General features: G+C 45.6%; 1 protein-coding gene across 9 annotated transcripts in view; it reads right to left on the bottom strand.

Annotated features, from left to right (window-relative positions):
- The window catches only part of ZNF462 (zinc finger protein 462), a 135964-nt gene that overhangs the window by 18089 nt on the left and 100045 nt on the right, over positions 1-17830 (bottom strand). For all 9 annotated transcript variants that reach the window (XR_013388248.1, XM_077912805.1, XM_077912808.1 and 6 more), the window contains 3 exons: positions 16319-16586; positions 14063-14199; positions 5006-5229 (listed from right to left, as the gene is read on the bottom strand). Coding sequence is in view for 8 of the 9 variants with exons in the window: in XM_077912805.1 (XP_077768931.1) it covers positions 5006-5229; positions 14063-14199; positions 16319-16586 (629 nt within the window). In the remaining variant the exon portion in view is untranslated. The remainder of the gene's footprint in view (positions 1-5005; positions 5230-14062; positions 14200-16318; positions 16587-17830) is intronic.

Here is a 17830-nt window from a genome sequence, read left to right as displayed (position 1 = left end):
ACACAATAATCTGGATCTCCAGCATCTTGTAGATCTGTTCCCAGGATCAAATTTATAAAAGAAAGTCTGTAGGAAATTAACATGACTGAGGCTCTCCTGTAGGTGTCAAGTCCTGGGAAACTCGAATCTTTTAGGTATGAGGTATAATTTACTCACCATACAAGTCATCTGTTTTAAATAGTTCAGGGAGTTTTACTAAATTGATGCATCTGTGCAACCCTCACCACAATCTGGTTCTTCTATTAGAGGAGTTCCCTCATAACCTCTGCAATCCATCTCCCAACCTCAAGCCCCAAGCAACCTCCGATCGGCTTTGTCTCCACAGTTTTGCCTTTTCTAGAAACTTTGTATAAATGGAATCATGCAACATGTGATCTTTCATGTCTGGCTCCTGTCCGCTTGACATGACGCTCTTGAGATTTATCCATGATGCTACATGTATCAGTAGGCTCATTTCTTTTTAATTGGTAAGTAGTATCCCCGTTGTACGGATATAGCACCTTTTGTTTATCCATCCACTTTACAGGGCAGTAGACTCGCTAGATCAGATGGGAAGTGTACGTTTCACTTTTAAACAAATTGCCAAAATGTTCCAAAGTGAACATGCCATTTTACATTCCAACCAGCGCCACATGAGAGTTCCAGTTTCTCCACATCCTTACCAACACTTTGGCACTATCAGTCTTCTTACTTTCAACCATTTGCACAGTCGGGTAGTGATATCTTTCTGCTGTTTTATTTCGCATTTCCCTAATGATGACTCTTATTGGACCTCTTTTCATACGATCACCTGCCATTGGTGTATCCTCACAGGTAAAGTGTCTATTCAGGTATTTTTCTCATTCTTAATTGGATTTTTATTTTCTTACTATTACGTTGTAAAGTTTGTATATTTTGGTTAAAAACCTTTGCTAGATAATTACTTTGCAGATATTTGCTTCCAATCCGTTGCTTGCCTTCGAGATTTTCTATTATTTTTGCAGAAGTTTTCTGGTTTCAGTTCAGACACTGAGGTTTACGATCTATTTTGATTTAAATTTTGTGTTGGGAGTGAATTAAGGGTCAGCGATCATTATTTTGTATGTGGATATCCAAGTGTTCAAGCACTATTTGTTGAAGAACTATCCTTTCCTTATTACCTTGCTACTTTTGGTAAAAAAATAAAAATAAAAATAAAAAATAAACAAATGAACTGACCACATAGCTGAGGGTTGATTTCTGGTCTTTTCCTTCTACATCACTGATCCAGGCATCTATCCTTATGCCAATACCACATGCTCTGGAGTACTGTAGCTTTACGGAAGAATTTGAAATCAGGAAGTGTGAATTCCTCCAATTTTTTTTTTTTTTCCCATGCTAGTTAGGCTATTCTAGGTCCTCTGTATTTACATCTTAGTATCAGCTTGTCAACTTGCATCAAAGAAGAGATTTTGATAGAGATTCCGTTGGATCTGTAGGTTGATTTGGGGAGAAATGCCAATACTGAGTCCTCTCATCCAGTCAATACAGTATATGTTGCATTAATTTTGTTCTGTTATTTCTCTCAATAACATTTTCTAATTTTCAGCACACAGCTTTCATAGTTCCTATGACAAATTTACTTTGAATGTTTTATTCTTTTTCATGTTACTGTAACGAAATTAATCAAATTTCATTCTCAGATTTCCGTTTCTGGTATGCAGACATGGACTTGATTTTTGCATACTGACCTTGTATCCTGCAACCAACTCTGCTATACTCACTAGTATTCCAGCAGGTTTTCTTTTATAGATTACTTCTAGGATTTTTCTCTGTACAAAGATCACCTTGTCTGTGAACACAGGTGATCTCATTTCTTCCTTCCAATTCTTAGGGCTTTCATTTCTTGTTCTTGCCTTATGACCTTGACCTTTATATATATGTGTATAAAAAGTTTTTATATGCATACATATATATAAATTTTTTTTTTAAAGATTTTATTTATTTATTCAGGAGAGACACAGAGGGAGAGGCAGAGACATAGGCAGAGGGAGAAGCAGGCTCCCTGCGGGAAGCCCAATGCAGGACTCAATTCCAGGACCCCAGGATCACAATCTGAGCCAAAGGTAGACAGTCAACCACTGAGCCACCCAGGTGTCCCCCTTAATTTTTATATTTGAATTATTAGCAAACTTCACTTTAGTACACCGTACAGTGACACTCTTCATACCCCTTTCATAAATGCTCAGATCACCACAGTGAGTGACTGTGTTTAACCAGCTTATGTCGTCACCTACCACTCATAACCTCTCTTTCAGCAGCACTGCTCTCCTTGTTTGTCAAATACTGTTTGGATAATTATTTAGAAATTCCAACTGCATTTTGTACCCATCATTTAGAAATGAAGGAACAGAAAATGGGAAAAAGAAAGCGCTGCCATCAGTAATAAGCACACATCTCATACACTTAACAACATTTGAGGCCAAGATGAAAATTATTACGCATGCTGGAAGTGGCAATTCTTTAGCCTCAATTAGGTGCTCATTGGGCTTAATAGGCTGGTCAACCATGAGAGAGAGTAAAATTAAAGAACATAACATGGCCTAGTGAAAATATAACATCAAAGACCATATCTAAGATGTAAGGTATAATTAGTGATTTTTAAAATATATTTCAGTTCTTGGGGAACCTGACTGCCTTTCTGAGAGATACCATAGCTCATTTCTGTTTTTTATTCTTTTACTTTTTAAAATTTTATTTATTTATTCATGAGAAACACAGAGAGAGTCAGAGACACAGGCAGAGGGAGAAGCAGGTTCCCTGCGGGCAGCCTGATGCAGGACTTGATCCCAGGACCCCAAGATCATGACCCGAGCCAAAGGCAGATGCTCAACCACTGAGCACCCAGGCGTCCCTACAGCTCAATTCTTTAGTAGACTGAGGAACACATTAAGTCTCAAAGTGTGGGATATACCAGGACTTCATTTACTCTTACAAAACTTCTGGGAAAGATAAAACAACTCTCATAGAAATCAGAGAATGGGGGCACCTGAGTGACTTAGTTGGTTAAGCACCTGTCTTGGGCTCAGGTCTTGATCCAAGAGTCCTGGGATGGATCCCTGCTTGGCCGAGACTCTGTTTCTTCCTCTCCCTCTGCCCCTCCTCCTGCTCATGCTCTGTTTTTCTCTTTCAAACTAAGTAAATAAAATCTTAAAAAGAAAAAATCAGAGAACAGATAAATTAGAGAACACATACAACTTAAGTAACTTGCTGAAGTTGTATGGTTAAGTCGTGGAGACAAGACTCAAACCTAGGTCTGTTTGCTTCCAAAAGCTCTGAATTGGGGCCCTCTTTTCTGGAGCAGCCCATTTCCCTGTTGGGTATCCTGAAGCCCCAGCCTTCCATGCCTCCTCAGGAAAACCCCCGAGTCCACATGTGTCTGGTTCTAACCTTCTCAGCAGTGACTCAGAGCAACTGGGTAACGGGAGGATTTATCTTCCTGGTTTGCTCTCTCCCAAAATACCAGCCCAAAGGCTGAACACTATAATAAAGAGATCTGAGGTGGTTACATAAATAAGGTCCATGTGCATAAATGTGGAAAGCTCGGTTTGAAATGGATGAGCGATTTTCCTTTGAGTTTGGAGGCAGAGATGTCCAGGAAGTTTGACTAAGAAAGGACGCGAGAAAGTTTTTCAGTGAGGTAAAGTCAGGCTTTTCTCCCCTGCTTTCATTTTTGGGCAAACACATTAGAAAATGAATGCATTCCCAAGCAGAAAAGTGACCACGAAACCACTTCGTGGTGGATGGGTGATAGAGCTCAGCCTTCTCTCTCAACACCTCACAGAAAAATTCTACCCCTTGGGCGCAGATGATTCAGACTAAAATCTTGATCACTTGGGGTTGCAAGGCCGGGGAAGATCAGGAGGACACAGAGCAAAGAAAAAAGGAAATTATCGAAAGCCCTTCTTCTCATTGTGCCTTAAGTAAACATTCCCTGGAGATTTTGGATTTTTGGGTTAATCAGAAAACATTTCAATAGGCTTTTTTTTTCATGAAACAAATGCAAATTGTAGCTCCAGTGCCCTCTGGGCTATCCACAAGACCAGAAGCAAGCATCTCAATTCCCTGCTGGGTGCCAGATAAGCCCTTGGACGCTGTCCTGTAAGATTTTGCTTCTTGATCGGCAAACCTTCCTAATCATCAGAAGTTTTTTTACAAACCCCGTATTTTAGGTCTTGTACTGACGTGTTCTCGTCCTCCTCAAATAAAACATGTATTTTACAGCCCTCACACCGTTTAGACACGAATAGCAACGCTTTGGAACATCTCAGTAGTTAGCAAAGTACTGGGAAATGACCTACGTGGTTGAGGGACAAGGTGGCATGGCCATCAGATCAGGGCCCAGCAGCGACAGGACCACAGCCTGCCACCCACTCCCGTAAATAAAGTCTCACTGGAACCCAGCCAGGCCCATTCATTTATGTCTTGTCTGTTGCTGCTTTCTCGCTACAAAGGGCAGAGTTGAGGAGCTGCCATTGAGACCATCTGGCCCGCAAAGCCTAAAATATTTACTATCTGGTTCTTTACAGAAAAAGTTCGCCAATTCCAGTGATGCTACGTTTATAAAATGATACGGAAAAATATTCCTGTTAAGTAAAAAAAAAAAAAAAAAAAAAAAATTGTAGGGACGACACACTATTACATGTGTGGTCTAGTCTGAATTATGTAAAACAAGGGAAAGTGGGCAGAGAAGAGGTAAAAAAAAAAAAAAAAGTTAAGCAGGTAGATTTGGGTGGCAGCATTAGGGGCGATGTTCCTTATCCCCACCTATAGGTTCCCGTTTTCTAAAATGACCTTTTCTTTCTTTCATCTCGGAAAAAATACGGAACTTCACGCTGAACATTCTTTTAGTCCGTCTCTGACTTGCACACGGTGGGGGGGACTGCATTGGGCTCTGTCCTCTCGCCAGGCCCAACCCCACAGGTGTGCTGAGGGCGGCCGGGAGGGGGGGAGGGGAGGGGGGCTGCAGGAAGCCCCTGGCAGGTACCTTATGCTCGTCCCGAAGGTGGCTGTCCAGTTCTTCCGTGTGCTTGGTCTCGTAGTAGCAGAGCTGGCATTTGTAAGGTTTCAGTTCATTGTGCTTTTCTATGTGTTGCTGGAGGCTCTCGTCGCTGGAGCAGGTGAAGGTACACTTATCACAGCGGAAAACCACTCCCTGCAAGTATTTCGACAGCTTGGAACGGCACACCTCGATGGGGACGACTCGCTCTTCTGTGGAGACAAAACGGACGGAAAGATGGGAAGTTTTGCTGGTTCAAGCCCACGCTCCTTCCCTGGCAGGTGGGAGGAAACCCAGCCAGCCCGGCTGCCTCCCAGGGGTCTGTCGGGAGCGGCCTGCAAGGTGCTCAGTAACTGCTGAGTGCAGGAGGCTCTAAGACGGGACAGGGGTGGCTACTGCGTCTTAGAGCCCCGAAGACCGTGGCCGGCAACTGTCCGCACTCCCCGCTTCCTCGCTAAGTGCCAGCCGGGCGGGACCCCGCGTCTCTAAGTAGAAGGGACAGTGCCAGCGCCCAACCGCCCGTGTGCCACTACCGTGCACCTTCCTGGCAACTCTAAGAGCGCCGGCGTTATTCCTGTTTTTACAGATTAGTAAAGGCAGGAACGAGGCTCTTAGTAACTTCCCAACGGTCACACAGACGTGGTCACCGGCCCGGCTGAGTTCTGACCCCCGCCTGCAGAACTGCAAGTCCTTTATGTCGCACGGTTTCCACTTCCACTCCCGCTTCCCCTTCCGAGCTGTTCTCAAGGAGACGGTCTTCCTTATCCTGAAACCAAGGGACTCTGATCTAACAACAGATCTAAAAACAAAGGACCTGTACATTTTCATTCACTAAAACTCCGGCTCTCTAACTAGGGGAAGCTCACAAATGAAATGGCTGCGGGCAGCATTTGGGGGTGTGTGTGGGGGGGAGGCAGGGGGTAGCGTGGGAGATAGGGAGGATTTGTGCCTTTTCAGACAATCTGTAATCTGATTGTCACAAGGGAAAAAATAAAAGAGGGAGAGGATTTGGGTGCTTTTCCCATTAACATACCAAATGCTGTAGGGCTGGAAATGCGTGTGCTTGTTTATTTTGCACTCTCTTACCCTTGTGTTTAACTGCTCAAATTAAATTTCACACCAGTCTGCCCAGAGTATCGGCGCACGCGCCAGATATCCATAACTGGGATAAAATTAAAATCTGTGCTATTTATGCAAGGATCAAATATAGCGTGTGTTTTCATGCTGTGTCTGGATTTCAGAAGACTCTGGAAGTTTACAAATGGACGCACACAACATATACTTATATTATTTAGAAACAGCAATGTATTATTAAGTCACGAACGCGTGATTTATTCTCAGAGTCACTGAGTAGCAACGTTTCCAGGCGTCCGTGTTTTGTGCACTGATGCAGCTCACCCTTTGTCGTCGGCCGGCCCGGCCCCCGGGGAACCCTCGCCACCCAAACCAGGCCCGAGTGTCAACCACCACGTTCTCCCTGCAGGGCAGGCGGTCCCCGCCTTGCGAGTCCTCGAATACAGCGATTAATTGGCCAGCAAAAAGCCGGCCAGAGGAAGCGTGGAAGGTGGTGTCTGCTACATACTCCCCGGAGCTCTAATGCATATGTTATTTTCCCTATACAAAGAGTCAGTCGCTTATTTAGAAATATAAATATTTTTAAACCAAAGTAGAGCAGACAGCTAAGAAACACATGATTATAATGTAATCCACACATTTTCTTAGAATAGCAAATGTTTAACAGTCTTCTAACCATTCAGTTCCATGGTTTGGTGTAATCCGAGGAAAAAAAAATGCTTTGGCATCAGCCAGCTAGAGCCTTAGGAGGGCCCGAGCTACCGTGTTCCAGCCCCACACCAGGGTTTGTCCACAGCAGCACTACTGACATTTTGAGGCCAAACAGGTCTTTAGACGGGGGGCTGTCCCATGCACCCGAGGATGTTCATCAGGTTCCCTGGCCTCTATCTCAACATTTGCCAGGAGACCCCTCTTGCCTCCCCGTTGTGATGACCAAAAATGCCTCCAAGCAGGTGCCCCCCGAGGAGGCAATGCTTGACACCAAGTGTTGGGCATCGCCTCCCACCACTCTGGGGGAGACACGCATGGACATGAGCCATGAGCAACTGGGGCCCACCCCGAAGCCCTGGGACCGGCCCCACGGGCAGTGCGGACATGAACTTTCCCGGCTCCTTCCTGGACACCGCAGCCCCTTCTGCTCTCCCCCTGTGTTTGGGCCCCGATGTGTACTTGGTCATTTCTATTGCTTCCACGCTCCGGCTCAGGCGACCCCAGTGGAGACGGACAACAGCTGCTATGACAGTCCCCGTGACGGTGCCTCGAGCACCTGGGACACAGGCACGCAGTCGGCCTCCGCTCTTCACTTCTCCCCGTAAAGAATTGTGTCTTTCAGACTTGGTTTTTATGGGTCTCCCTCTCAATTCCTCTGCCACCCTGGTTAGTTTTCTTTGCAGTTTCCGATTTCACTACGTGCGCCTAAGTGCATTTTACACAAAAAGGCACGAGTGCTCAAGATACTCCGGAGCTTAAAAAATAATCATTCATGCAAATGATCACAGCAGTTTACCAAGAGCGTGCTACGTCTCAAGCAATGTTAGGTATTCTCCTCTCACTGTCACTTTTTTATTCTCCAAACACTCTGCGAAGCCAGTTTTATTACCTTTCGTTTCCTGATGTGGAAGCTGAGGACAGGTCTGTGGAACTACTTTCTCAAAGTCATGCCTCTGGTTCAGAACAAAGTTGTGACCTGGGAGCACAGGTCTCCTGTCGACCCTGAGCCGGGGCCCTCTTCCTTCACCCCTGAAAAGAACTCTCCTGGGGCATCCACTCTGCATGCCGTTTATTTATAAGCCTTTTATTCCTAATCATTGAAGAGTACAAAAGCAAGGCAACCATTTCTATCTGAATTAGATAAATGGTAAGTTCCCGCATACCTACAAACCCAGAAACCTAAGACTTCCCATTTCCAAACTAAGACATCACCAACATTCCAAGTCTCCTGGTTACGTGGATTTTTACTAAGATATTTATCTTAGAAAAAAAAGTTAATTTTTCTCCTTTCTAAAACCAGGGCTAACATGACAAAGATAAAAAAAAAAACAAAAACAAAAAAACAAGACAGACTTGGAAAGGCGGGCAAATCACCGACACTGTTTTCTGAATGAGGTTATTCATTATTGAGGCGAGTCAAGGACATAAAGTTAGAGACTGGAATGTTTCCAGGTATGGATGGAGCCCTGTCTTGGCTACAGAAGCTCAGTGCTCAGGACTTTTTTTTTCTATGGAGGCAGCGACAACTGTGGCTCTTTCTTGACTTCACACCTCTCAAAATTACCTTGGGTAAGAAATCAAGGCTTGAATCACACTCATTGTGACTCAGCTTTCAGAGCTGGCTGCAAAAATATTATGACTTCACCAGTTTGACTACAAGATAGGTTGTGTCTCTCATCTCTTCCTACTCAAAAGCCGCTTGGTGCTACAGCTGGACATAAACCCCAAGAGTAATGCCACATGGAAGACTGTGGGAACTAAGGCGCAAAGGAGCCTACAAGTGTGTGCCGACAAACTCCCGTGGTGCCCAGTGGAAAGATCTGCGGAGTTGCAACTAGAAGGAGGGCGGAGGGTCACTTTTGCTCCAAACAGAGAAAAACCACATCACTGTGGAATCCAGAATCACCAAGTGAAAATTCTTCCTGAAAAGGCAGACCGCAACACACTTGGGTTTCCTCCCCACAACATGCCAAGTCTGAACGAAGCAGGGAGAGATCTGGAAGTCATTCACGCCAACAAACTCCATATGCAAATGGTCATGCTAACGGGCCAAGACCCTCTTTGGACCAAACCAAAGTCCCACCCATTACTCTCAGCCAAACAAGTGACAAAAGTTGAGTACTAGAAAGCCATTAAGAAAATAATCGTTTCTTAAAAAAAAAAAAAAAAAAAAAATTATTCCAAAACATAACCATAAACGGACACACATAAACATAAGGACAACAGCTCCTGGTATGAAGTGATTAATTTGATGTTAGCCAGGCTACCGCCGTCAAGCCAGAGAAAGCTGGAACCACACCTGTAGTTCTAACAGGCGAAGCATTTGGTGGGGATACAGGGGAACCTGTAATTTCACTGAATCAAATGAAAGACTAGTGATTTCACTGTAGACTTTTTTTTTCCTTAAGAAAAATGATACCGATAAGGTAAATTTAGGGAGATTAGTTTTGTTCCCCAAAGAGACCCACCTACAGGATTCAGTTAAAATTCATTGTTTGCCTAGGTATTGGGGTTAAAGGTTGGGAAGCAGAAGCTTTAAGTTACCATGCCAACTGGAGACCAGCATCAGTGATTACACAGTTCAGGAATTATAAATAAAAATACCTGGCAAAACTGTTTTATCCCTACAATTCAATCTGTACCCAACTTTCCAGGTGCACTGTAGGTATGCAAGGTACACACAGGCAAAGCTGTGCATGAGGCATCATACTTCGAGTGGTGCTGATAAACTGATAAACTCAGTGGAAATGCACTCATGAAATTATTGCCTGTTCACTGTCTCTTCCCATTAAAGTTCAAGTTCCTTCAGTGCATGGACCTTGCCTGACTTCACGGCTGTATCTCTAGGGCCTAAAACACTGCCAGCATATAGTGAATGTTCCATAATTACGTGTTCCATTAAACGAAAATCCACCAAGAAGTCCTACCTCCAACTTTTTCCTTCAAACAAAAATCTCAGGGCTTGATTTTTCCCTTTCTAAACTGGTCCAATTAGGGCCAATCTCACCAAATGTTGGTCTCACCTAAGTTCCTACACATGATCTTAGCTAAAAGGCTGAGAAGTGATCACCTAAGTTCCTCAAAGAAATGGGTCTACCAATCCTTGGCTTCAACCTTTGCTAAACTGGTATTCATCAGGTACCCTGGTTTCCCATCTGTCTGAGTTCAAACTCGTACATTGGTCTCCAAGCCCTACCTAATTTGCCAGAACACACTTTACCTGCCTTGACCCCTATTCCCTTCAGCCCGCCTCAGAACTCTCTAATACAACTCTGTCAACACATCTAGTTCCCACCTACCTCACCGGTTTAAACCCCCCTCCACCATGAGGGACACCAACAGTGTCCCTCAGAAATTTATGTGTACCCGGAACCTCAAAATATGATCTTATTGGGACATAAGTTCTTTGCAGATGTAACTAGTCAGGATGAGGTCACAGTGGTTTGCAGTGGGCCCTAAATTCAATGAATAGGTTCTTGGGAAAAGGGAGAGGCCACACAGAAGACACACACAGGGAAGATGGCCATGTGAGGACAGGTGCAGAAACCGGAATGACACAGCTGTAAGGCAAGGATGTCAGGAGCCCCCTGAAGCGAGGAAGGGCCGAGGGAGGATTCTTGTCTAGAGTCTTCAGAAGGAGCACGGTCATGCTGTCACCTTGACATCAGACTTGTAGGTCCCAGAGCAGTGACAGTTCATTGTTGTTTCAAGCCACCCAGGAAACTCATATACCCCACCTTCAATCTTCTTTGCCTGTTGAAATGTCATCATGGCTCAGTTTGAAAGTCACCCTTCACCACCTTTCTCTACTCCAAACACAAATACACCTGCCACCATGAATCTCCTAGATACCCGTCACTCACTACCTTCTGTACGTAGACTTACACACATGCTTCATCTTCTTGAGGAGGGCAGGTACTGGGTCTTACCTCATCTTGCCCAAAAACCCAGCATAGTATAGCATGTAACAAGCAAGTAATGAATGCTTGCTGAATGCATGGGCAAACAGTATGCTCTCTTTAGCTACAGCTAACATAAACCCACGACCATTTCTCATTCAGATTTCCCATGAGTGAAACGGATTCTCTTCTCTTTCCTCCCTATTTAAATACACCCTTCTGTCGGGATAAAAAGCTAAGGAAACTATTCTTGCAAGCAATATCTCAAGTTGAGAAGTTGTTTTTCTTCCCTTTCATCCCAAGTATTTTAATTAACCAAGGCCTCGGAAAGCTCTCTCACTGCACGCCCTGGAGACCAAAGATGTTTACTCATCCACAGAGCAAGGAGAGCACAGGTGCAGAAAGAGCCACATCTTGTTACTTTGAGATCAACCCTGTCTTGAAATTTCAAGGCAAACACCCAGCCCTGGTCTTGACTTGTCAAGACCAGTTTCCCACCAAGATGCCATTTTGAGTGGAGATGGACACCAAAGCCAGGCCAGGACACAGATGGCAGACATGGCTGTCCTGAGGCACCCTGCCATCTGTGGTGCAGTGGTCCTCATCTCTGACCTCCAACCCCACAGATGATTCCACCCTCAGACCCAGCTGCCACAGCCACCATCCCAGGGGAGAGACAGTGATGCCTGGTAGTTATAGGCCTGGGCTGTGGGGCAGGCAAGTATGGGTTCAGATCCCAGCTGGGTCACTTATTAGTCATTTGGACCTTCGGTCACACTCAATCTCTCTGTACCTTTTATCCTTGTTATTGGGGAAAACAGTAATACCTGTGCCATATAGGGTTTTGTGAGAATTCCATAAAATGGCATATTGGACTCACTTAGTACAGCACCTGCTACTAGCAAAACACTCAGTAATAGTAATTTGCTGTTGTTAATGTTGTTATTATTACTGCCAAGCCTGAAATGCCCCTTCATTCCAGACTGTGCACTTTCCAACCCTGATAAAGATATTTATCTATTTAGGTGGCTCTTTTAACATAAGTTACCTCTACAAATAAACAGAAGAGACTGTAAGCAACTAATGACGGGCAGTATGATGCATGGGTCACAGGATCAGAGGCCTGGAGTTGAATCCTAGCATGGTTAGCGCTCAGGTGACTCCGGTTCAACTGGTCAGCTCTCGCTGTCCCCGTGGGACTTACCACTGTATTTGTAGGGGGGAGGGGGAATGCTACACACTGGATCACACATGGCCCCCTTTGGAGACCCCACTGGAGAAATCCTCAGGTTTCCAGTGTCCAGGATCCCTGGAAATCTCCTGAACACAATTTCCAAAGTTTAACAAACATTTGAAATCCAACTGATATTTTTTTTTTTTTTTTTGTCTCTTCCAAGGGAGGCTGGGATCTCAGGGCCAGACCTGCAGCCCACCGCTAACAGGTGCACAGCACCTCACTACATTCACTAGACACCAAACTCCTGGGGAGCTTCTCTGTATGTCTAGGGGGCTTGCAAGTGACCTCTTATTCCGCATGTGCCTCAATTTCCCATTTGTTTTAATCCTGTAGTTTGCACAAATATCTTTAAGATATATGAAATCCCTTGTGGGATGACCACAAATAATTACACCAAATCAAAGAAAACATAGTTTTTCTCAGCTTCATGCAAGTGAAGTGGGAATACAAGTAATAATACTAGCCCTTACGATATTGTTGGATATGAATGAGTTGGTGTCAAGTGTAGCACTACAAGGGCATTTCTCAGCTTTAGCATTTACTCTCTCCACGTCCCCCAACCGCCCCACCACCCGCCCCCGCTTTCTTGAAGTCTCAGCTCAGCTTGGGAAATCATTGAGCTCATTAGACACTGAAGCTCTGATCCCGCCAGGCAGCAGTATGGGAAGCCGGAGGGAATCAACCCCAGAAGTGAGGTCTCATGGCTTCTGTGTGCTCAGCAGCAACGCTACTCATGGCCTCTCCTCACACTGTGACGGGGACGCACAGCCACTACAACACCTGGGCTGGGGGACCAGAAGCCAGGGGACTGAGGTGGAACACCAGATGGGACCACCCCGGCCAAGACTTCCTGCCTAAATGTTCCTACGCTGCTTCTCTCAGCTTGTGGGCGGGCGTCCCAGGCAGCAGCAGTGACCTCGCATCTCATCAGAGTGGCCTAGAGAGGAAGGAAATCCAAGGGCGCTAAATGTGGCCTTCCACGGGGCGTGCGGCAGAGGTGGGCGAGATGTCACAACACGCAATGGCCCAAGACGGTGGCGCCGGGTGAATGCTGGAAACTTTTGAAAATGCTCAAAAAATCTCCAGCAATTCAGGGTGAGTGACATCTCAGCAGGACAGCAAGAAGGCACTCATTGTTTTTGAGGCACACGTGGCAAAACCAGAAAAGCCTCCTAAGGTTAGAGGCAAAGGAAGGAAGACTGGAAAGAAGAGGTGGACGAGGAGGGAGGGAGGGTAGGAACAAAGCAAAGATGAAAGATCCGTGGATGGGAACCGCACGAGAGACTGGCAACCAGGATTCTGGTCCTCTTTTTCCATTCACCTCTGGCTCGAATCTTTTTAGGACAGAGTAGTTTTTACATAAACATATTTTTCCTTCTAATGCAGAGGAAGCCTGTTGTTTAACAGTGTTTTAATTGGCCAAGAGTAAACTCCACTGAAAGAAAAACCAAAGAGGACTTGAAAGAAGTATCCCTGTTTATCAACAGGAAGCAACATGTACGGAACACCCAGTATGCATCCACCACGGAACACACTAGACCCTGGCTCATTATTTCATAGGCTTGACTGTCATCTCTTCTTACAGATGGGAGAGCAGGTAAATACAGGAGGCTTTAAAGCCAGGACTGAAATCTGAAGCCTATGGGATTTCTAATAGGTACCCAGGCCACTTTCATTTTAAGAATTTTCTCTCTCCATCCGTTTCAAGGATGACTCCACGTTCTGCTTTGGAAATCACCGAACTGCTTACAACCAGTTTGCTCGTCGCCTTTTATAATGAGTCCCCACCCGTCCATCCTGTTTCTCAGTCACTCCTTCCTTAGCAAGGCTGTGAGCATAGAGGGGTCAGAATGTGAAAACCCCTCAGGCTGGGAAGCCCCCAGAGAAGTGCTCACTGCTGAACCCACCACCTTTGCCTCCCTGCAAGGGGAGGAGATCCTCGTGGCAGGGGCTTTTACCGTTGGCTGTCACTGTGGCCATCACTGTGATCGCCTGCCTGGAGATAAGGTGAGGAAGGAGGGGACCAGGGCCAAGGTGCCAACTGCCACCTCGACACAGGGGGTCTCTGTAATGCCACCCACCCTCACCCTGGTGCCCCAAGACAAGCACACTTAGGAGGGTTACCTCGGTGCAGCACGATGTGGTCGATCATGTTGCGTTTGTATTTGGTGTGATAGAGGCAGAGAGGACAGCGAAGATCTTTGGGGCCCTCCTCGGGAACCGCCGAATGCCCAGCTTCCACGTGCATAGTAAAAGCAGATCTGAGAAGGAGAGGGGTGAGGGGGGAGAGAGGCAGTGAGTGCGACAAGGGATCGTGTCACTCGCACATCCCCATCCCCCGCTGGCTGACTTACTACGGGTCTTCCAGGTGTGACACCCCGGCTCGACGGGACAGAACCAAGGTCCTTAATTAATCATATTTGCTGACCACAAGCTCCTCGGTCGCTCATCCAGTAACTGAGCTTTGTCATGCAGCAGTAACTTCTTTTTTGAAAATGTTTGCCACTTGGCTGGGGTCAGGGCTTAGTTTGAAAAGAAATGGATTTCCCCAAACACTTCTATTCTTGAAGATTTAGAAGTCACCTATTAAGAACATAAAGCCAGGAACACCTGGGTGGCTCAGCGGTTGAGCGTCTGCCTTTGGCTCAGGGTGTGGTCCCGGGGTCCCAGGATCAAGTCCCATATCAGGCTCCCTGCATGGAGCCTGCTTCTCCCTTTGCCTGTGTCTCTGGCTGTCTCTCTCTGCATCTCTCCTGAATAAATAAATAAAATCTTAAAAAGAAAAAAAAAAAAGAACATAAAGCCAAAATCCCTATGAGAACTTATTTCTCATCGTGCCTGAAAGGAGGGGGACTAGAGTCCGGTTGATTTACCAGCTGCCTACGTGACTCTTCACACCTAAGGATGGGGAGGGCGAGGTGGCTGGGACATCATGGTGGCCGAAGGTGGCAGGGTATTGTTGCCTTCCTCTCCATCCTTTTCAAAACTTCATCATTTACAAAGCCTTCAAAGTCTCATAAAAATGGATGAAACCATGAGTTTAATGGGCAAGGTCCCCTTCTTATTAACTCCAGTGCTTCTCTCAGGGGAAACATGTGCACCTGTCAGCGGGCCCTTGTTATCTGAGTCTTCAGCCTTTTCTCAGTTCTAAGGTCTTATGCATATTTATTCGAAAAACAACTGAACCAAATTACTAGTCAGAGACGTAACACATTTTCCATCAAATCCCAGCAACCACGGTATTGGTGGAAAAGAAACTTCTTCTTCCAACTGTTTTCTGTTGGCCATGAAGCCTGCCTTTGCCAGCCTCGCTGTGTGGAGTCTGTATGGAAGCACTAGAGTGGCCTAAGGCTCAGGCCCTAATTGCAATAGGAAGAGATAATAATAGCTTCCCATCTGTAATATAGCATCTCTCACCATATTACTCTAATAGCTTTCTAAGATATTATAATACTTATTAGTGTTTCCTTTGCACCAGGCTCTATTCTGAGCACTTCAGATACTGTGGCTCATTTACTCCTCCTAAGAGTCCTGTGAGTGGCACAGTATTACTATCTTTATTTTGCAGATAAGGAACAGGAGACACAGAGAAGCTTAGGGACTTGTCCAAAGTCACACGGCCAGGCCGTGGCAAAGCTGGGACTCGCACCCAGGTAGTCAGGCCCCACATCCTGAACTCATAACCACTAACCTAAACAACGCTGCACAGGATGAGATTAAACCACAAGAGTCTAGATTATGTGATGGGAAGCACTCCACTCTTTGAGTTCACCAATTCTGTTATACACAGGAGCAAAGGTGCTCTGGATTATCTTTTTCTGGATTGGAACAATCTCTCTACAGTTGTTCAGTTCTAGTCTTCACAGTGCTGGAGTTTTGATTCTCTGGGTGGCTTTCAATAATATGATCTTAGGAAATACAGTTTCTAAAGGGTAGCAGGGAAATCACGATGGCTTGGATGTTCTCTTTTGACTTTGACTTCACTTTCAAAAACCTGTTTTGTTTTGTTTTTTTAACCAAAGACAGATTTTAAAAAGGGAGGATAGTCCTCCGGAGGAAAAACATGGGTTGTTTCATGCACCGGGCCAGAGAAATCCCTTCCCACGATCTCACCCTGCTCGGGTGCCCATTTGTTCTAATTTTGAAACTGGTTTGTCCTGACATATAGCGCTTCATGCCAAACCCCCTCCACAAACCCCAAAGCTGTCTTCTGGAAACTGGCCTCCTTTTGCGAAAACCAGACCCAATCCCTGTATGAGGCCCCATGGGCAGGGGGCCTTCCCTGAGCTCCGGGTAGGATGGCGCAGGGAAGAGTGTGGTGAGGGATGGAGCGGGCGCAGCCACCTCGTTTTTCGAGGCTGAGTTCTTCACGCCACTTACTTAAAGCCTGTGTAAAAGGAGCAGTCTTTGCACTTGAAGAGCTTCTTCCCACCATGCTTGTCCCTGTAATGGCGCCTGATGCTCTGGATGTAGCCAGAGGAGAATTCACAGAATTCGCAGTGGAGAACAGCCTCGGTTTTCTGCTCGGCACCCCCGGGGGCCCCAGAAAGGGGCACGGGGCTGACGCGGCTGTTGTTCCTCGCCAGGGCAGCCGACTGATAGTGGTTCAACTGCTGCTGCACATCTGGAGGTTCTGAGTAGGAGGAGTCTGTGGACAGACGGGGAAAATGACACCGGACACAGAGAACACTGGGGAGGCCGGACACCTGAAAACCCTTGACATTACTGCCATGTAATTTTTTTTTTTTTTTTAAAGATGACAACTACGATCCACCTTTCATCTTCATTTACATCCTACAACACAGATCTAGGGAAGGGCAGGTAGGAAGGAAGTGCCACCTCTTTTCATCTGACTTTTGAGGGCTCAGAGCATTTAAAAATAAAACTCTGAGGTTAAAGGTTTCAAAGTGAAGGAAGAAAGTAAACTGTTTTCTAAAGGAAATTGCAGCGCGGCAACGGGCTGCCACAGGATACCCGTCCCCGTAGGTGAGATGAATAAACGCACAGAAGGTACACAGGCATCTCTGGGAGAAAGTCGATGATGTAAATCTCCTCTTCTGCAGCCCAGAACTAGTCAAGCCAACCCCCCCCCCCCCAAAAAAGATCTTTAAGAGAAACGTTCGAGCACATGGCACTCACAAATATAAAAAATGCTTTATGGCTTCACAGGCAAGTGATTTAAAATTTAAAATATAAAGATCTCATAGTGTTCTCCTGGAATGGATGTTTAAAGCTTAGTCAGCATTAAGATGGAGATTTATTCATAAATCCCAATAAAATGAAGTTCCAAACAAGTTTCCCTAAAAGGTATTTTAAAGTTTTCGATTTGGAGGAAAATGTGGGAAATGACAGGCATAAATCTCCACCCGGAGAAGCTTCCATGGCATGGGGTGGAGAAATCTGATCTAGACGGGAGGTGGGGAAAAACATCTCGGTCTCTTAAAAAAAAAAAAAAAATAGGAGAGAGTGGGAGAAAGTAAAAGAAAGGTCTTGAACCTTTTCCCAACACGCGGCTTTGAGCATTGGGGCTACGCATTCTACAACATTGTCCCCCGGAACCTACAGCTGCCTGTGAATGACACAAATGACATCTATGAATACCACGCAGATGAATTTCAGTGTAACTTTCCTTGAAAAGAAAACAAAGGGCTCCTTTTTTTTTTTTTTTAAAGCCTTTCAAAAAGCAGGGGGGAAAGGGGATAGAAACTGTACCAGCCTCCTCCTGATGTGATGGACACTTAATTTTCCAAAGCACGATTCCCCGAGGCAGGACATGGAGGGATTTGGTAAAACCCGTATTTGCTGAAACCAGTCCCATCCATCCCGTTGGCCTCTTCGAGAAGAAAAACAAAAACAGAGCAGCCTCCCTCATCTGTGGGGCCACCTCCTGTC

Source organism: Canis aureus, chromosome 10 (genome assembly GCF_053574225.1).
Source record: "Canis aureus isolate CA01 chromosome 10, VMU_Caureus_v.1.0, whole genome shotgun sequence".
Lineage (NCBI taxonomy): Eukaryota > Metazoa > Chordata > Mammalia > Carnivora > Canidae > Canis > Canis aureus.
Note: the sequence above shows the minus strand (reverse complement) of the source record. Positions and strands in the feature narration are given on the sequence as shown.